This window comes from Glycine soja, chromosome 18, assembly GCF_004193775.1.
Source record: "Glycine soja cultivar W05 chromosome 18, ASM419377v2, whole genome shotgun sequence".
Classification (NCBI taxonomy): domain Eukaryota; kingdom Viridiplantae; phylum Streptophyta; class Magnoliopsida; order Fabales; family Fabaceae; genus Glycine; species Glycine soja.
In genome coordinates, this window is record NC_041019.1 from 53434656 (window position 1) to 53456982 (window position 22327).

Consider the following 22327-nt stretch of genomic DNA (forward strand, 5'->3'; position numbering starts at 1 on the left):
GACTTATCCTTTAACCTCAAGATATACTGTGTCCTACATGATATTTATAAAACAATTTTTTACATAAGTGGTATGGTTGAATTAAAATATACAAGTGAATGTAATTCTCATTTATAAACTAGTTAAGATTGAGTTATATCCAAACTCAAATTTTAAAATAATATCAAAGTTTATCTTAATAATTATTATTGGATCTATGAGTCACATGTTATCATATCATTATTGAATACATATATATTTCTAATTTTATAAACTTCAAGCTCAAAATATCTATTTTTCAACAAAAGAAAGATGTGTAAAACAACTTATGTGAACTAATAATGTGAACAAATTAATTATATATAAAAAAATAATTCTTATCCTACAAACCTAAATTCTAAGAAAGAAAAAGAATAGCAAAGAATTACATATTTTAGGTGACTTTATAATCAGTTAATTATATATGTAAATATAATTAATTATGTTTTATGGATATAAACATGATCATATAATTATTAATGTTTTTTATTTGAAAGAATCGATAGTGTCAAAAGATTTATAACAAGTCACATATATTTACTTAACCAACTTTATGTAACCAACTGAAATAAACCGCTTAACATTAATATATGTTTAATAGTAACTTGAATATCGTCAAAAGAATTATTAAATATTTTAATAACCACGTAATATTATTTATCACTTGTGATACAAATTTGATCATCATTAGAAAATTTAATAATTTCGTGATGCTATTAACTATGTATCAATAATTTTATATAATTATGTTTATTTACTATTAACCATTTATAAAGCAAAATTAATCATATTTACACATGTTATAATCATGTGTGACTGTTAGTAACTGTATAGCACTATTAACCAATTATAATAAAAAGATAATCATCATTAAACATTTTAATAATAAAAAATGCGTTGAACACTAAAAAAATTATTTTTAAAACGTGTTTGTATTATTTTTATATTATTATTTTTACAACATGTTAACTATAAAACGTGTTTATATTATTTTTAAAATGTGTTTGTATTATTTTTTACAAAGATACTCATCATTAGGATTAATCCTTATAAAATATGTTCGTATTATTTTTTATTTTAAAAAATATTTTAAATAACACTTTAAATAATAAAAAAATGTTTTAAACAGTAAAAATATTATTATCTAAAACACTTTAAGAAAAAAATAAAAAAGACACCTTTTATGAAGATTAAAATAGGAAAAAAAATATAAGAATAAAAATAAAAAAATACTAAATTACTGGAAAAAGAAATACTTAAGCCTTATTATATTTATACACAGTTAACTATATACACCGAGGGTGTAGAATTTCCAGACATAGGATACTGATTTTCCAAAAAGAACGCAAGTGAACAATATCAAAGGCAGGAGGATGCAAATGACAGGTGTTAGACATGAGTGGCTTCTATTATTTGGGTGTTGTTAGGTGCACCCAGCATTATTGCTGGTGTACCCAGCATTTTTTTAAAATATCAAAATTGTCCATGCTTTTTTTTCCGCATTTGTGATAGGTGTGTGTGAGGGTGGTCCTTAAATCGTACAGATCAAGTTGATCCGTAAGATTGATATGGATCAACTTGATCCGTAAGCCTTTTACGGAATAATACGAATCAACTTGATTCATAAAAGTCTTACGGATCAACTTGATCCGTAAAAAGTTTACGGATCAAGTTGATCCATAAGACTTTTACGGATCAACTTAAATGATTTACGGATCAAGGATATTTTCATCATTTCACCTTAAGTGTTGGGTACACCAACAATAATATTAGATGCATCTAGCAACACCTCTTCTATTTTGCGTCGTGTAGCAGCCCAACCACTCATGGATTGTGGCAATAACCTATTTTACAACAACAATCATCATGACAAAGACAATAACAATCATAATAACAATGACTTAATTGAGATATTTTAAAAATTAATAATTAAGATCTTCTAATTTATAAATTTGATCAATTTTAAAGAGATTTAATAATTATATTATATATTAAACAAAATGAGTATATATGAATGGGTGCTTTATTTAAACTAATTTACTTGTTAAGAAGTAATACACCCATGACCCATCCTTTATTAAACGGTAAGCGACAAGTAGTGAGAATTGAGAAGTACATAATATATATATATATATATATATATATATATATATATATATATATATATATATATATCCAGATAAATTCAAGAGCATTTACTCTAAGATATATAATTAAATGTGCGTGATTGCAATCGCTTGAACTAGAAGTGGTTGAGCCTTCTTTAAGGTCAACCCATATTGCTCCTTCATGTTCATGTGTTCTGGCATTAACCCATCAGCTAGTTTCCATTCAAAGTTATGCACAAGAGATGCCACCATTAAATGCATTGTTCTGTGAGCGAACGGTAATCCTGGGCATATCCTTTTACCTGCCCCAAAAGGTATGAATTCAAAATCATGACCTTTAAAATCAATCTCACGCTCCAAAAATCTTTCAGGCATAAACATTTCTGGATTTTCCCAAATAGCTGGGTCTCGTCCCATAGCCCACACATTGACCAAGACTTGTGCATTTTTAGGCACATTGAAGCTAGATATGCTTACCATTTCATCACACTTATGGGGTACTAAAAATGGAGCAGGAGGATGCAAGCGAAGAGTTTCCTTCACCACTGCTTGTAAAAATGGCAACTTTAAGATGTGTGATTCTTCAATTATTGCATCTTTGTCAATTGTTTGAGATAACTCTTTTCTTGCTTTTTCCATTTTATCTGGGTTGCGTAGTAGCTCCGCCATAATCCATTCCACTGTGTTTGATGTTGTGTCAATCCCAGCAACAAGTAAATCCTACTAATACAACATTATATCAAAACTCAATGAAATACACATGTACATGGTATCAGTAAAAGGTGAAGCTTAAAGATTAAATGCTTGCAAAAATGAGATACAAATGCATAGTGATAGGTGATAGGATTACTTGGGAGTAAATGAAAGTTAAAATTGACGGGTAAAATTTCAATTAATAGTGAACAGATACATACATAGTTTGATCCTCTATAAGTATAAGGGGATTAAATTAATCACTTAAAAATCCTGGAGTTAACAAGCATCAACTTAGCAGCTAAACTGATGTCTAAACACCTAATTAATAACAATTGATAACTTAGAATTTTGAACGATATTGCAATGGGCTTGCTTTAATTATAAAAATGGCATCACAATATCGTAATTAATCTTTCCAATAGTTAGAAAAATAAGTACAAATAATTTATATAATTTAATAATTGGAAAACATTTAAATTCTAACCAGAAATAAATGTAACATCTCATTGTGACTCAGTTGATAACCGGTTTCTTCAATGTTGATAAGTGAATCCAGTACATCCTTGTACACCTTGGAGTCAGTTTCCAAAAGTCTTGAACACATTCTTTCTTCAGTAATTCCATCAATAATCTTAAACATCTTCTTAAAATAATTGCTCATCCTTGCAAAAGATCGCTGAGGGTCAAGTGGACGAAGAATGGGGAAGAAGTCTGCAACATTAGGCCTTCCAGCTTCCTCCATCATAGCCCGAATAATGTTCTTGTTCTCTTGAGACTCTTCAGATGTAGAATTAGACAAATCCATAGAGAACAAAGTGGTTGAAATGGAATTAAGGGTTGTTGTAAAGATAGCCTCACCAATATCCAAAACCTCACCTTTCTTGCATCTTTCTTCTACAAAATCCAATAATTTATGAACCTTTTGTTGGCGAAGGATTTGAGTGGAGTCAAGTGCTTGTGGGGAGAATATTTTTGTTGCACAAACTCTTCTAAGTTTCCTCCATTTGGGTGATGGGTGCATAAACACAATAGAATATTTGTGATGGTCAAGTGCATGGACTGAATGTGGGATTGTCCTGCTAGAAAAGACTGGGCCATTTTCATGCAATACTTGTTTAGCTAATTGAGGAGAAGAGATTACTATGGTAGTTATGCTACCAATTTTCAAAGTCATAAGAGGTCCATAAATTCTAGAGAGTTTGGTGGCTGCTTTGTGTGGATTTGTGGCAATTTCCAAGATGTTTCCTATGATAGAAAAAGGGTGTGGCCCGGGTGGAAGGTTGGTAGATTCTGGAGTATGGTTGAATAATTTAGGGATGAAGATGAGAATGATTGCATTCACAAAGGTAATAAGTAGAAGTATTGTTTGGTAATCCATGGCTTAAGCCTTTGACCTCTAGATCCTCAATTTAGTCCTATATCATATATATTTATAAAATAATTTTTTTACAAGGGAAACAAATAGAAAAAGAGTGGCTGAGAAATACTATATCACAGGTTTAGTGAATGAGTGGCAGAGAAACAGTTCTTCTATTGATATATTTTTTTGTTTTGTTTTGTGCTAGAAAAGGAAGGAAAAGAAAAAGAAAAACACAATTGAACAATTAAAAAAAAATGGCTCCAGCGGCTTCTATTTTTGTGGTACATCATTGCCAATTGCCTGAGATAACTCTCTTCTTGCTTTGGCCAATTTATTTGGGTTGCGTAGTAACTCTGCTATAATCCATTCCATTGTGCTTGATGTTGTGTCAATGCCAGCAACAAGTAAATCCTACAAATTTACAATATATATCTAAAAACTCAATGAAATATATAGTACTAGTAAATGTGAAACTTAAAGATTAAATGCATAAAAAAAATAAGAAGGTGAAATTAAAAGACAAGATCAAATTTATTTTTAATTCCTCATTTTATCTTGATTCCTATTTTTAGTCTTTTACTAATTTTTATATTATTTTAGTCCTTCATAAATTGTTTCATTTTGTTTTTAGTCTCTAACGTTAATTTCAACTGTTAAATGGAGACATGTTAGTAAAATTTGCTTGAAAATTTTGTGACAGATTAAAATCACCATAAAAGTTAAATAAATTCAATTTCCATTTCATTAATTCTACATTCACATCTCATAAATACATATCCAATATTTTGTATTTTTAAGTACAATATTATTATAAATATTTGATTTTGTTTTTGTAGCATACATTTATGACTATATTTCTTTTTATTCCTATCATGTAATCGAAAATTACAATACTTACTAGATAAAAAATCAAACGTCTCGTACGTATGCACGGTTAGATACTAGTATATATATAATTATACATATCCTTGCAAATCAGGAGCATTGCTCTAATATATAACTAATCGTGCTTGATTGAAATGGCTTCAACTAGAAGGGATTGGACCCTCTTTATGCTTATTCCATATTGCTCCTCCATGTTCATGTTTTCTGGCACTAACCCGTCAGCTAGCTTCCATTCAAAGTTATGCACAAGGGATGCCACCACTAAATGCATTGACCTATGAGCTAATGGCAATCCAGGACATATCCTTTTGCCTGTCCCAAAAGGAATGAGTTCAAAGTCATGACCTTTAAAATCAATCTCACACTCCAAAAATCTTTCAGGCATAAACATTTCTGGATTCTCCCAAATGGTTGGATCTCTTCCTATGGCCCACACATTGACCAAGATTTGTGCATTTTTAGGCAATTTGAAGCCACATATGCTTACAATTTCATCACACTTGTGGGGTACTAAAAATGGACCTGGTGGGTGCAAACGAAGAGTTTCCTTCACCACTGCTCGTAAAAATGGCAACTTTAAGATGTGTTGTTCTTCAAGTGTTCCATCTTTGCCAATCACTTCAAATATCTCTGTTCTTACTTTTGCCAATTTATGTGGGTTGCGTAATAGTTCTGCCACAATCCACTCCACAATGCTTGATGTTGTGTCAATCCCGGCCACAAATAAATCCTAGTAATATAATTTTATTTCAAAGCTCAATGAAACGTACATATATCAGAAAGAAAAAAAGGTGAAGATTAAATATTAAATTCATGAAAAAAAAAATTAAGAAAGTGAAATTGAGAGATAAAGTTTATATAAATCCATGTATGTACTAAGGATCACTTGCTTTTTTTTCGAGTAAATTAAAGTTAAAATCATGTAAAACAAAATTTGGGTCTTAGCTACTAAACTATAAGAAGCTAAACTGATGTTTAAATATAATGATGGTTATTTCAAATATAGGGCTTGATTCATAAAATTTGATACTTTTTTACATCAGCAAAAGGTAAAATTTTATTCCTTGGTAATTGGTATAAGAAGTAACCTCAAATCACATGCATCAGGCAAGGGATGCAGAACAGCAGTCCCTTGACCCAACACTAAAACCAGTAGACTAAAAAAACATAGAGAACAGAACCAAGAATTGAAACTTTGAGCCATCACTGTTGCTAATTATCAAAATGAAATTACAAATCATAAATATGTTTTTGAATGGCTAGAAAAACAAGTAAATTGTAATTTATAAGATTTAATTGTTGGAAAATTAAATACTAACCATAAATAAGTGTAACATCTCATTGCGACTCACTATGCTAATCAGTAGCAGAAGTGTTGTGAGGTAGTCCATAGCTTACGGCTTCAACCCTTATGGCGAGGATATAATCTATATAGGCTTATGAATAAATACTCATTTTGGTCCTCAAACAAGAAAATGAAAAATTCAACTTTTAATGTTTGAATGTATAAAAAATGTTACAGACTACTCCTCCTGCAAATAATTTAATGATAAATTGATTTTTAAATTTTATAATTTAATATCAAATTAATAATTGAACATTGATAACAAAATAATTTTAAAATTTTACAATAGAATCAATTTGACGCACTCTTTGGAGGTTAAATTTAAAATTTTCACGTGCACCAATTTATTTCCATATAACAGTTATCTATACAAGTATGGGACCTAAAAATAATGAAGCATTTATTCTTTAAACAATTGATATAAAAATTTGTTAAATTGAAATCGAGATTAATGATAAAATATTAAAGAATAAGGTTAATTCTGGGATTAATTTAAAAACTTTTTAAATTTACAGTTTGGAGAAAACATAACTGTATTAGTTAAACTAAAAATAATAATAAATCATTATAAAGAAGTATGCAAACTATAAATTACTAAATATAGCAATTAATGTTTGAGTTACTTAAGTGGAAGTTCTCTAACAATCCGTCTTTTTCATATATTGTTCACTTGCGTGGTTGTTTTGCATTTCTTTTTGTTTTCCACTGAATTAAAAAATATATTAATAGAAGATCATCGTTTATCTGCTTGTCGCTGTTATAAACATGTGATTGTGTTCTATGAAGACTTTCCAGAAAGGAAAAAAAAAAACGTGTGCAAGTATATGATAGGGAAAGATATATAAAGAGAAAAATAAGTATAGAAATTATTATTTAGTGTATGATTAATAATATTAATTATAAAAATGAGAGTAACGTACGTTATTTATACAATAAACTTTTATAATAATTTCCATATTTTTTCTTTTTTTCATCATATATTTTATTTTTCACAATTGCTTTTAGGGCCCTCCAATAGAAATTTGAGAATTTTTAGTGGAAAATAAATAACCATAATTTTTTGTATTTCAAGAGAGAGAAAGATCATTGGAAACTTTAAATGTGGGAGAAAAAACTTATGACAATTAATCAAGAGTGTGTTTAGATGAGCGAATTTAAAATTTTGAAAAATTTTAAATTCTAAAAATTTCAAATATTTCAATTGAAATTCTTTTATTTTTAAAATTTTGTGTTTTATAAAAAAAATAAAAATTGTGAGATCGAAAGAAAATGAATGCAAAGAGAATAGGATCATCGGTGAGGCAAGAGTCGCAAGTTCGAAAATGGAATTTCGAGAACTTAAATGGAAAAGCGGACGAAGATTATAAAGAAAATACACAGAATTTCAATTTCTAACATTTTAGAAGAAAACTAAAATTCAACATTTTTAGATATTTAAAATTTGGCTTTAAAATTTGGTTTTAAAATTTCAAAAATTTAAATTCTTCATAAAACAACATCCAAACAATGAATTTTAGACTAAAGAAACTTCTATGATAGATTAGTTAAAATTCTCGGATATGTTTTATTAATTTTGTGAAAATAAATCATTTAAAAAGGGTAAAATAGGATATATATTAACAAAATCCCTTAAAATTAAAAAACTTAATAACTTCCTTGGGATATGTACCAATTTGTTATTAATTCTGAATTGAAAGTTGGAACATATGTTACCACTTCTATTTCTTAAAATTTTTTATATTAAAATTGAAAATATTTCACGACTTCAATTAGTTTTTTAATACGATTTTAACATCGTAAAATTATTTTAGCACAACTTTAAACTCTTGAAGGAAATAATTTTTTTTATTAAAATCGTAACATAATTTGTGACTTCAATTTTTTTTAACGTATATTTTTAATTTTAAAATTGTAAATATTTTATTATTTAATGAATTAATGTATGTTTATTTTTTTTTAATATTTTTTAATATGGGTTTGTTTAATATTTTTATATTTTTTGAATATTGTTTTATTTAAAATATTTTCTATATTTTTTACTATTTTTAAGGTTTATTATTTGTTTTTCAAATTAAAAAAATAATGAAAAAGAGTTAAATTTAAATAAAAATATTAAAATATACTATATATTCGTTTAATAAAAATATTAAAAAATTACTAACACAAACAAAAATATTAACTTATAATTTATAAAACAAAATTAATTAATTTTTACAATTATCATTAAGTAAATTAATAATTTCGTAAAGTAATATTAATTAATTTTATTTTAAAAATTATTTTGATATTAACAAGAAAAAATAGTTTAGTAATAAAAATAGTTGTTAAAATAAAAATAACATAAAATGAACAATTCAAATTAAATAGAAACATAAAATTAAAAAGAAAATGATATTAATTTTTATAGATAGTTATTATGATTATGTCCTTCAGTTTTATATAATGAACATTATTTACGCTTATTTGAAATTGGTTTGTCCATCTCATTATATACACAACTAATGGTTAGTCATCGCTTCAAAGAATCAAATATAAAATATGAAAGATAAATAATAATCTTTGCCAATGCCCTAAGATAACTCTCTTCTTGCTATAATCTATTCCATTGTGCTTGATGATGTTGTGTCAATGCCAGCAACAACTAAATCCTACAAATTTACAATATATATCTAAAAGCTCAATGAAATATATAGTACTAGTAAATGTGAAACTTAAAGATTAAATGCATGAAAAAAAAATAAGAAGGTGAAATTAAAAGATAAGATTAAATTTATTTTTAGTCCCTCATTTTATCTTGATTTCTATTTTTAGTCTTTTACTAATTTTTGTATTATTCTAGTCCCTCATAAATTATTTCATTTTGTTTTTAGTCTTTAGCATTAATTTCAACAGTTAAGTGAAGGCATGTTAGTAAAATTTGCTTGAAAATTTTGTGACAGATTAAAATTATCATAAAAGTTTAAAAAAAATCAAAACTCTAAAATCAGATTGTTTGAAACAAAAAAAATTTACAAAAGTAAACATTTATTGTAGTCTAAGACGCCAAAAAATTTATAACCGTTAAAAATACAAGAAATTTAGATAAAAAAAATTAACATCACATAAACAATTTATGAAGGAGTAAAATGAGTAAAAGAAAAATATGAGGAATTAAATATAGTATAACAATGATTTCCTGTGAGTATATTAATTTTAAAATCGATGAGTAAAATATCAAATACATTAGTAATTTGGTCATATGCAAGTATACATAAGGGCATCAAATTAATCACTTGAATATCTTGGACACAAGAGTCATTAGGGTCAACCTAGTGGGGATTTAAGATAATATGGATGAGGTTATAATTAGTTGGAACCTCAAAACAATCATTGTACACAAAAAATATCTTTGGACATAAAAAGTGTCAATATCTAGAAGCTATATTGATGTTTAAATATACATTGATCAACTAATTACTTTGATTTATTTATTTTAAATAGGTTAAAATATTTATGATTTTTAATAAATATCTGAATTTTATATTTATTTTTTGATAATTATTTTTTCATTGAATTCTTAATAAAATAATCATTTTATTTTTCGTCATTAATATTTTTTTTTCAAAGGAACTAATAATAAATGTAAAAAATTTACTAGAGAACAAACACAAAATTTAATAATTTATAAATAATTAAAAAATATCAAAAAGATCAAAAACAATTTTTATTTTACCAAAGAAGAAAAACGAAGAAAAAAAAACTGCTTATTGTGCATTCAATATTCAACCTTCTAGCTTTCCTTCAACCACTACATAATGACTGCATGTTCCTTCTATCAGGCTGTGTGTACATAATTTTCCTGGCAATTAATTTCCTAGTACTATATATGACTTAATTTCCTGGCAATTAATTCCCTATTACTATGTATGACTTTTTGGCAGCCTGATGATGCTATATTTTTAATAAATTGAAAATACAATTTCTAGCTGTTTATAGATGTTGAATTTATCAAACTGAAATGCAATTTATGGCAGTTTATAATCACTAGTGTTGCAAATCTATTAACTGAAAATGCGATTTCTGTAATTGTCAATCCATGTTTTTGGCCAAAATGGTTACTTAATTACTGCCAAAAGCTGTTTTGTCGTCTTTTTTTTATGACAAATGTTAGTTAATTAAAGTGTTAGTTTTGTTAGGAGAGGAAATTGAACACGCGACCTTGCCCCTCTTTCCTTCTCCATTTCTTCCTTGATCATCCAATCCACCTTATGTTTCCATGGATAATTTATTAAGTGTTCTGCTAAGGCCAGGCATAAACTTGTGGAATGAAGCTAGCTATGTAAGACACATTGAACTTGAACCAGTAGGTTCCTTCTGTAAACTTTCAGTTAAAGAGGTGAAAGGGGAATCTCAATCAAAGAGAAAAAGAAAGATTCGAAGTTTCAACTTTTAATCCCTGAGTCACTAAAAGAAAAGCAAGATAAAGCCAAACATGGAGTTAGTCGTGAGTCGTGACACCCGTTGTGGTGTCAAAGGTGAGACAATTGCGTTATAGTCACAATACATCACTTATTTTGAAAACAACTCATATATGTTTTCCCATATTTATAAGCACAATAATGTTTTGTTGTAAGGTCCATATAAGTGCTAACAAAGTGTAGTAATGTGACAAATATTTGAATTCTGTTATGCTTCTGAGGAAAACAAAATGACAGTAACTATAATAGGACTTGCAATGATTTGAAACACAATATTATATAAAATTAATCGTGTTTGATTGGAGTAGCTTGAACTCGAAGAGGCTGAACCTTCTTTAATGTTATCGCATATTGCTCCTCCATGTTCATGTGTTCTGGAATTAACCCATCAGCTAGCTTCCATTCAAAGTTGTGTACAAGGGATGCTACTATTAAATGCATTGTCCTGTGAGCTAATGGCAATCCTGGGCATATCCTTTTACCAGCTCCAAAGGGTATGAGCTTAAAATCGTGACCTTTAAAATCAATCTCACATTTCAAAAATCTTTCGGGCATAAAAATTGTTGGATTCTCCCAAATGGTTGGATCTCGTCCCATGGCCCACACATTGACCAAGATTTGTGCATTTTTAGGCACATTGAAGCCAGATATGTTTACCATTTCATCACACTTATGGGGTACTAAAAGTGGACCTGGTGGATGCAAGCGAAGAGTTTCCTTTACCACTGCTTGTAAGAATGGCAACTTTAAGATTTGTGATTCTTCAAGTGTTACATCTTTTCCAATTGCTTTAGATAACTCTTTCCTTGCTTTTACCAATTTATCTGGGTTGCGTAGCAACTCTGCCATAATCCATTCAACCGTGCTTGATGTTGTGTCAACCCCAGCAACAAGTAAATCCTACCAATACAATATATTATCTCAAAACTTAATGAAATACACATGTATATATAGTATTAGGAAAAGTTGCAAATTAAAGATTAAATGCATGCAAAAATAAATTAATAGTGATAGGATCACTTGCTGGATTCTTGTGAGTAAGTTAAACTTAAAATTGATTATATCAATTAATAGTGAACAAATATACAACTTGGTCCTCCAAAAGTATAAGGGCATCAAATTACTCCTTTAAAATCCTGGACATAACAAGTATTAATTTATACTAAATTGATGTTTAAATATACATTGAGCAACTAATTTGATGGATATTTCAAATATACAGAGATACCTAATTCATAAAATTTGATAACAGAATTGAATCTTTAAACCATTAATGTAGTTACGTACTTGATAATTATAAAATTGACAACAGAATATCATTATTAAGTTTTTGAAAAGCTAGCAAAATATGTGCATTATAATTTATAAAATCTAACTATTGAAAAACTAAATACTAACCAGAAATAAATGTAACATCTCATTGCGACTCAAAAGAGAACCCGTTTCTTCAATATCGTTAAGAAGTGAATCCAATACATCCTTGCACACCTTGGAGTGGTCGGATTTTGAAACTCTTGAAGGCATTCTTTCTTCAATAATTTCATCGATAATCTTAAGCAACCTCTTAAAATAATTGGTCGTCCTAGCAAGGACACGTTGAGGGTCAAGTGGACGAAGAATGGGAAACAAGTCTGCAACATTAGGCCTTCCAATTTCTTCCATTATGCCTCGAATAATGTTCATGAACTCATGAGACTTTTCAGATGTAGAATCAGACAAATCCATAGAGAAGAAAGTGGTTGAAATGGAATTAAGGATTGTTGTAAAGACAACCTCTCCAATATCCACAACCCCACCTTTCTTGCATCGTTCTTTCACAAAATCCAATAAATCTTTAACCTTTTGTTGGCGAAGGATTTGAGTGGAGTCAAGCAATTGTGGAGAGAATATTTTTGTTGCACAAACTCGCCTAAGGTTCCTCCATTGAGCTGATGGTGGCAGCCACACAGTAGAGTATATGTGATGGTCAAGTGCATGGACTGAATGTGGAATTGTTCTGCTAGAAAGGACTTGGCCATTTTCAAGTAGTACTTCTTTGGCTACTTGAGGAGAGGAGATAACTAAGGTGGTTATTCTGCCAAGTTTAAAAGTCATAAGAGATCCATAAATCTTTGAGAGTTTGGTGAGTGCTATGTGTGGATTTGTGCCAAGTTCCAAGATGTTTCCTATGATAGGAAATGGACGAGGCCCTGGTGGAAGCTTTGCATATTCTGATTCTGAGGTTTGGTTGAATAATCTCCGAATGAATATGAGAATAATGGTTGCACTCACAAAGGTAATCAGTAGCAGAACTGTTGTGTGGTAGTCCATAGGTTACGGCTTTAACATATGGATATCGTACACGAATGTATTTAGTAATGTTGCTAGTCCATTGCATATTTACATATCAATGCAAATTTTATACAAGAGATAAGAAATAGATCATGTGATGGAACACACACCCACATATCTTATTAAACATTTTTTTTCTACTCTCCTTTTATCTCTTTTTTTATAAAAACAATTACAGTAAAAATTTATTGTTTAAATAACTTTACAATATAAACTCAAATTTATTTATCTATTTCAATTTATGATATATAAAAGTTAAGCTTTCAATATCAACTTGTCACATCAGCAAAGCTAGTGATGTAGAAGAAAGAGAGCATGATACGTTTTATGTTAGTGTATTAATCTACAGTCACACTCATGATCGTGATCAATACCAGTTGATATATTTTAACAAAATCAATAATTTCTCAATTTAATCATAATTTAAATTATTTATACTATTTAATTTTACATATTGAATTAATATGAAGAAAAAATTATTAAATAAAATAAATGTAAAATTTTACACTAATTTAATATTACTATCTATGCACAAATTTATTTATTTTTATAATTAATTACTTTAAAATATATTTCTGAAAAAATAATAAATTAAATTCATCACTTTAAAGTTATAATATAATATGAAAAAAAAAACATATAAAAATTAGATATATATATATATATATATATATATATTTAAAAATAAAATTATTAATAGTTATATTCAATGTTAAATATTTAAATTAGATCTAATTAGATAAATATAAATTAATGATAGAATACTAATAGTTAATATAAATACAACAACTTTTACATTATTTTTATAATAAATTTTATTTTATAAACTATTTTTTAAAAAATATAAATGTATTAATTAAATAATAAATATTTTTGCTTCACTTTTATATAAAAATAGCTATATGTAAAAATATATGTTACAAAATTTATTGAATGATAAATATAATAATATTTTTTAATTTTAAATTATGTTTTCTAAATAACTTTTTGTTCAATGATAAAAAAAAGTAATTATATTTTTATTATTTAAATACCACATTGAAGTTACATAATGAATACCAATAAGATTTAATGGCTACATGTATTAAAATATTATTGAATTATTTTAAACAAGATTAATAGGAAACTATTATATATACATGAATGAATTTTAAGATTAAATTTTATGTAAAAAAAAAAATTCAACTTCTCAATACCAAGTTGTCACCTCAATAGGGTCAGCAAAGTTAGTGATTTGAAAGAAGAAAAACATTCCAATTTTTGGATCACTATATTAATTCAAAGTAACATTGATCAATCGTCATTAATATATTTTAATAAAATCAATCATTTCTCACATTAATAATAATTTAAATTATTTGTAATATTTAATATTATATATTAAACTAATATGAAAGAAAATTATTAAATAAAATAAATGTAAAACTTTACACTTATTTAATATTACTATTTATGAAGAAAATTATTTATTTTTATAATTAATTACTTTAAAGTATATTTTGGAAAAATAATAAATTAAATTCATGAATTTAAAGTTATAAAATAATATAATATAATAAGAAAATAAAAGTTAGATATATATATATATATATATATATATATATATTTAAAAATATAACTATTAATAGTTATATTCAATGTTAATTGTTTAAATCAGAACTTATTTATTACATAAATGTATATTAATGATAGAAGATTAATAGTTAATGTAAATATAAGAATTTTATATTATTTTTATTGTAAATTTCATTTTATAAACTAATTTTAAAAAAAAAGTTATAAATATAATAATTAAATAATAAATATTATTGACTTCACTATTATATAAAAATAGTTATATGTAAAAATATATGTTATAAAATTTACCATATGATAAAGTTAACAATATTTTTCAATTTTAAATTATGTTTTTTAAAATAACTTTTTTTCAATGATAAAAGTTATATATTTTTTATTATTTTAATATCACATTGAAGTTATATAATGAATATCAATAAGATTTAAAAATTATATATATTAAAATACTATTAAATTATATTAAACAAGATAAACTACAAACCGTTATATATATTTGAATGTATTCTATGATTGAATTTTATGTATAAATAAATCTAAACTCTAAGTTAACTTATTTGTAAAATATAATTTTCAATTAAATTCATCCATAGTAATTTAAATGTAGTAATCCTAATTATATAATTTTGATAGTATTTTAAATAATAATTTTCACATTAATAGTAAATTAAATAATATTTTACTTTCCTTAATTTTATTTTCTTAAAAAACAAGGTACATTATAGTATATATTTCACAAAATAACTAAAAATATTTATAATATTATATACTGTAAAATAATATATATTAAAATTGTTTAGGACATTATTATTATTATTATCATATAAAATAGAAGACATGCATTAGTATTATATATTTCACAAAATAAATTTTAATACTAAATATTTAAAAAATAGTTTATTTATATAAATAAATATCAAATTATATATATATATATATATATATATAATTTAATAAAACCCTTGCAACCCACGGATTCAAAGTCTAATTTATCATAAGTTCAGTGAATGAGTGGCAGAGAAATGATTCCTCCATTGCTTTTTTGTGCAGTAGAGAACAAAAGTAACAAAAAAAAAATCAAAACAATTGAACAATATCAAAGCATGAGGATTCAAATTAAAGACAGATTGTTGGATGAGTGCAAGGTTTTAAAAATGGTAAGTGACCGTAATGCAAGCCCCACTTCTACTAGCCACTCTGAAGTTCTTAAAGACGGAAGTTGATATATAAACAACCAAAATTCATTAGGCAATGTAGGATACAGGGCCTTTGTGCTACATGTTTATTTTTAATTTTTATCGTTCAAGTGCTTACTCGCACATTTATGTTTATATGAAAAGTTATTATGATTATATCTTTCGGTTTTACACCATGATTATTTTTTAAGTTAATTTAAAATTAGTTTATTCATTTCATTATTTATATGATGAGTAATTAGTTGTTTCAAAGGATGAAACATAAAACATAAAGGACAAATTAATAATAATCTTTAACAACAGTAAAAAATATATGTACTACATTTTAATATTTTATTTAAATGTAAGTCTTTTATATTATTTTTTAATTTACAAACAAATAATAATCTTTAACAATAGTAAAAAATATAGAAAATATTAAATATAAAAAAATATTAAATAAAACAATAAACATAAAATTATAAAAAAATATTAAATAAAACCATTTAAAAATATAAAAGATATTAAATATTAAAAATATTAAATAAAACTAAAAACAATAAAAGATACATTAATTCATTAAATAATTAAAAAATTATTTACAATTTTAAAGTAAACATATGTACGTGCAAAAAGTATTGAAAAAAAAACTTATTTCCTTTACTTTAAAGTCTTAAAATATATATATATATATATATATATATATATATATATATATATATACGACTTTAAAGTCTTATTTAAAAAGGAATTGTATACGATATTTTTCTATGAGTTCAATGAAAAAAAAATTCATAACATAATACGACTTTCAATTAACATTTGTCACATTTTATCTCTTTTGGAATATTAATTTAAAATTTACATCCAAAAAAAATTTTCAAAAAAAAATTTCGAGTCGTTCAGCCAAGTGTTGTTCATATTGAGGAAAGGATACCCTACATGAACCATAAACGTGCTAGTGTGCCATATCTAACAAATTATTAGGGTGGTGGATATTCCGGGAAGGTTGAAATTGAATGCATAATTGAGCAGTTTTTTTCATATTGAGGAAAGATACCCTACATGAACCCTACCTGACTTAGATCTCTTGAATTTATAAACAAGAAAAGGAGAAAACAAAAAAACATGGGAGACAAAGTCAATACCCATAACCAGAAAACCGCAGCACACCAAATTTATAAACAACAAAAGGAGAAAACAAACAAATTAAACATTAGGGACTAAGTCAATATCCATGACCAGAAAATTAGGAAAACGTATAGTTAGATTAGGGGTGGATAAACAGGTCCAGGCTCATGGACTGACCCGCGGGGCCCGTGGTCCGTGCAGGTTACGGACAAATTTTTTTAAACGATCCATGATTATGTCATATTTTTGGGTCTGTTCCGCTTAACCCGCGAACTTTAAGGGTTTGGCCCGCGGGATTCGCGGGTTGCCCGCAGCTCGTATTAGATTTGATTTGTGTGACCCTGGCCTAATTATATTAGGTTTGATTTTCTCTTTTCCACTCTAAACTTTTCTTTTAAGATAACAAATAAAGAAATATATTAAATAAGATAAAGATTTAAAGATAAAAAATAAAAGATGATAAAGATAAAAAAGGATAAGATAAGAAAAATAAAAGATTAAGATAAAAAAGATAAGTAATAACATGCTAAAAATCTTCCTTTTTGATATTTTTTCGATCTTTTTTTCTTTTAATCTATCATTTTCATATCTGTAAGTCATAAATAATAAAAATATTAATTCTTATCATTTAAGCTAAAAATAATTGTTAAATAAATATTTTTAAAGATATTTCAATGTATTTTTATTATAAAAAATAGCTCACATCATATTTAGCAGTTATCATTGTAGCAGGCTAAGAATATTTTTTTCTCCTCACGGTTTTCCTCCACCACGTAATCACGCATGCGCACAAGTCATATGACTTTTTCCTTTACAAGGAAAACAAAACGCGACTCACATGGAGAAGGCTCAAGCTACTTCAAATATGGAATCATTTGTTGTTGGAGATGTTTAAATTTCATATTTTAGATTTATTGCTTGGATTTTCTTTTGTTAAGACATTATTTATTTTATTGATGTAATTGACTAATTATTGATATTTTATTTACATTTGTATTGAACTTAATTTGATTATATTGTATTTTTATTAAAATTAAATTTTTTTTAAAACTAGGCCTGCAGACCGGTCCGTTTGACCCGCAGGATCCACGGGGCGAGGGCGGACCAATTTATTTGGTCCGTGTAAGAAGCGAGGCGGATTAACCCGGTCCGCTGTCAATGCGGGCTTATACGAGCGAGCCTTATGCGGGACGGGCCGACCCGCTTATCCACCCCTAAGTTAGATAGCCTACCCTATTTATGTAAATTCCCCAAGACAAAAAGTTAGGCCACCTATTTGAGAGCTTCCAAGGGCCTTCAAAAGAAGAAGAATTAAAGGCATTCACAACCAGCCTTGAATTGCATTCCAGCCAGAGCCTATTCCAACCCTTGTCAAAAGCAATTTCAATAGCAAGAATTGCACCCAAAAGCTCAACAGCAAATGCAGTAGCAATAGCAATATCAAAAGATTGATCAAAACAACCCAAAGTAGCTCCACTGCTATATCAGAAGATAGAGCAAATTGACTCAAAGTATATTAACCATCAGAATTGCATTTTTTTAACATGTATATCTAAACACAAATAACTTAATTTTTAATATATACTTATAGCATAAGCTCCAACAGTCTTACGTAATAATTTAGAGTTTATTAAATAAGATCCTAATATTAAATTGTTTATCCAAATGAGTTTTTAATATAACTATTACAGGACTTGCTATTATTTGTAAAAAAAAAAAAAATCAAATATTTTTGCTTTGTTTCTCTTTTACAAGATGACATTCTCGAGGTACTTAGATTTAAAAAAAACATTCAAATACCTATATATGATAATTAGACTTACACTTTTAAAGATGGATAGTCAAACTTTTCTATATCATCAATATTTTTTTCAATACCCCATCCTTAATTTATTATGTAACTGACAGTAACGAGCTACAGAAAAAAAAGAGACAATACTCATATATATATATATATATATAATAAAAGAGAAGGCCAATGAAATTCCTATTATGCCCATGATTGAAATCTTGCCACGTGTCATTTTTACTGACTTTTTGGTCTTTTTGCCCCTCCAATTTTTTGTCCTATTTGCTTTTGTTGCCATCGCCACGTGTCGTCCCGTCCAGTGCCATCATGTCATATCAGAGTGGGCATGCACTGTTCAACTCACTGTCCTCTTCCCTAAACCCTTCTTCTCTCTGCTTTCCCTCTCACTTGCCCATAGAAACGTTACTCTCTCTCTCTCTCTTCCAGTGTTTCCTCGATTCTATAGATGGAGATGGAAGCTCTAAGTCTTGCAGTGGCAGATTCCTCGATTCTATAGATGGAGATGGAAGCTCTTAGTCTTGTGGTGGAAGCTCTGAGTCATGTTGTGGGTCTAGCTATGATCTGTCCATGGTCATGGTTGTCCTTTTCCTTTTGGTTTAGGTACTTTGCATTTTTATTTTCTTTTGCGTTTTAATGTACACTTGAGAAGCAAGCATGACCATTTTAATGTACACTTGAGAAGGAAAGGTCTCATACTCTCTTGGCCTTTTTCCCTGCCAAGCTACCTCTTTTTTCTCTTTCTCCGTCTTTCTCTTTCTCTTCCTCAATCTTCTCCTCTTTTTCTTTTATCTCTTATCTTTCAGTTTCTTCCTTCATTTTACTGAATAGATTTCTCTTCCATCTAAATCTTTTCCTTCAAACATCCCTGAAGTTCCCAAGGTAACTTTTTGATCCTAAAATCTCATATCTCATATTTTTTCTTCTTCTTTTTCTTACGTTTTTATCTTTTCAGGTTGTAGATCTGGTGGAATTTGTGTAGATTGGGTATGTTTGCTTCAGGTAACATGTTTTTTTGCCTCGCATCGTGGTTTTAATTTTTAAAAAAAGGTTTAGGCTTATACATTTTATGGTGTTGTGTTAAGTAACATGGTCAGACTCAGATCCTATCTGTTGCGTAATAAGTGAACTTGAGAATGTTCTTATGGCTTTATTTTATTTTTATAAATAAGTACAAAAATTAATAAATTGCTCATGTTTTTGGGACGGTGATTAATTTATTTTCTTCTTGGTTGCGTGTTTGTTTTGCTTTACTCAATTGCTTTCACAGCGTCAAATGAATTTGGAATTGCGGTGCTGAATTGTTGAGTGAGGCATTTGAGTTTATTTTCAAGTTCATGTATTTGAGTTTGAATAACCTAATACCTTTTTGTTGTTGGGATTGGTGGGTATTATTATACAATAAAATGTGGAATATGGTTGATAAATAGCTTGAACTAGAATATCCTTAAATTAATAATATATTTCTGATTTTCTATGTATTTTAATTATGTCCCTTTATATTTGTGGGTGAAAACAAATTATACTCAAAATTTCTTGTTTCCTACTTTTTGAACTTGATATGTTGTTAGTTTCCTTTATTATGTGCATATCAAATAAATATAAAATGTATGTCCTCCTAATGATCTATATTCTTGCATCTTATACACATACTATATTATAGGTTTGTTTGTGGTGTCTTTAGTACTCTGATCTTTTTTAGTATTGATGGGCTTCAATTTTTCTAAAAGGTTGATGAGGACATATTTGTTGGTTTAAAAGCTTTCTACCGAATAGCTCCTTCAATTCCTATCATTGCCAATGTCATCATTAGTGGAAATCTTTTTGAGGTGCTGAGTTCATCAACTGATAGTCGCCTTCAGTTCCCCATCTATGACAAGTACCTCACTGGCCTAGAAAGGTATCAACCTTTACCTTAAAATACGTTGTAGCTTTCTCCTTTGTCTGACTTCCAAATTTCTTTCATGGAAGCCACCTTTCCTTCATTTTGGGTATGTTTATGCATCTATTTTTAATTGTTTATTTTTCCTTTATTCATTTTTTTGGTTGATAAATAGCTAGAACTAGAATATCCTTAAATTAATAATATGTTTCTGATTTTCTGTGTATTTTAATTATTTTCTTTTATATTTATGGGTGAAAACAAATTATACTCAAAATTTCTTCTTTCCTACTTTCTGAACTTGATATGTTGTTAGTTTCCTTTGTTATGTGCATATCAAATAAATATAAAGTGTATGTCCTCCTAATGATCTATATTCTTGCATCTTATATACATACTATATTATAGGTTTGTTTGTGGGCTTCAATTTTTCTAAAAGGTCGATGAGGACATATTTGTTGGTTTAGAAGCTTTCTGCCGAATATCTCATTCAATTCCTATCATTGCCATTGTCATCATTAGTTAAAATCTTTTTGAGGTGCTGAGTTCATCAACTGATGGTCGCCTTCAGTTCCCCATCTATGAAAAGTACCTCACTGGCCTAGAAAGGTATCAACCTTTACCTTGAAATACATTGTAGCTTTCTCCTTTGTCTGACTTCCAAATTTCTTTCTTGCAAGCCACATTTCCTTCATTTTGTGTATGTTTATCCATCTATTTTTAATTGTTTATTTTTCCTTTATTCATTTTTTGGGGCTGGGCATAGGACATATTTGTAGGAGTGGCTGAACGTATATCTCTTTCACTATTGATTTTTAAATGGAATCTAGTTGGATATACATCTACTTAGATTGATTACTCACCTTTCAAGTTTGATTCCAACTTTACATGTGTTAATTGAGTGAGGCATTTGAGTTTGTTTTCAAGTTCCTGCATTTTTATTTTCAAGTTTACCTACTACCGTACTGGAGTGAACATGATCTCCACCAGACAAACGTAATGCTTTAGCTAGGACAAAGCTTCAATGCTAGATGAGGCCATAGAATATTTAAAGCAACTTCAGCTTCAAGTGCAAGCGAGTTTTCTTTCATTTGGCTTGTGACCTTATATTAATAACCTCCTTGGATATGTCTTTTGTTCCCTACTTGACTCATATGTATTCTTTTGTCCTCTACATTTAGTTACTTAAGGATGAAGTTTAGAATGGTTCATACTAATGATGGTTAAACAAAATTTGTCCTTACTTTGTTCAGGGATTGTGTATTTGTTTCAACGATTATTGTTGGATTTGCATTTTAAATCAAATGGTCAAAATCGATTTCATGGAGATCGATAGTTATCAATATTAGTGCATTTTGGTTTTCATATGATTTTTTATTTTTCCTTTATAGGTGTTGCCATTGTAAGAACCTTGCTCCGAAGGTAATTTTGTTCACCTTTAATTTTTGGGGTTTCCCTTTGATTTATATGGTCATATTATGCAAGTTGATGGTTTTCTGGAATATCTTTTTATGTAGTATGAGAAAGTTGCTTCTATCTTGAGTAGTCATAATCCTC

At 27.7% G+C, this 22327-nt stretch overlaps 2 protein-coding genes across 4 annotated transcripts; both read right to left on the reverse strand.

Annotated features, from left to right (window-relative positions):
• Positions 1-2206: 2206 nt before the first annotated feature.
• On the reverse strand, positions 2207-13293 carry LOC114394681 (geraniol 8-hydroxylase-like). 3 transcript variants are annotated; one of them, XM_028356351.1, is made up of 3 exons: positions 12268-13293; positions 2604-2846; positions 2246-2428 (listed from the first exon to the last, which is right to left on the reverse strand). In XM_028356351.1, exons 1-3 carry the CDS (start codon positions 13177-13179, stop codon positions 2378-2380), a joined length of 1206 nt encoding a protein of 401 aa, XP_028212152.1. In that variant the 5' UTR covers positions 13180-13293; the 3' UTR covers positions 2246-2377. The 3 variants fall into 3 exon arrangements, with proteins under 3 accessions (XP_028212150.1, XP_028212152.1, XP_028212151.1); XM_028356349.1 differs by having other exon boundaries at positions 2207-2846; positions 12268-13291; XM_028356350.1 differs by lacking the exons at positions 2246-2428; positions 2604-2846 and adding an exon at positions 10941-11769 and having other exon boundaries at positions 12268-13290.
• On the reverse strand, positions 5085-6485 carry LOC114394683 (geraniol 8-hydroxylase-like). Its single transcript, XM_028356353.1, has 2 exons — positions 6387-6485; positions 5085-5797 (listed from the first exon to the last, which is right to left on the reverse strand). Exons 1-2 carry the CDS (start codon positions 6456-6458, stop codon positions 5183-5185), a joined length of 687 nt encoding a protein of 228 aa, XP_028212154.1. The 5' UTR covers positions 6459-6485; the 3' UTR covers positions 5085-5182.
• Positions 13294-22327: the final 9034 nt, after the last annotated feature.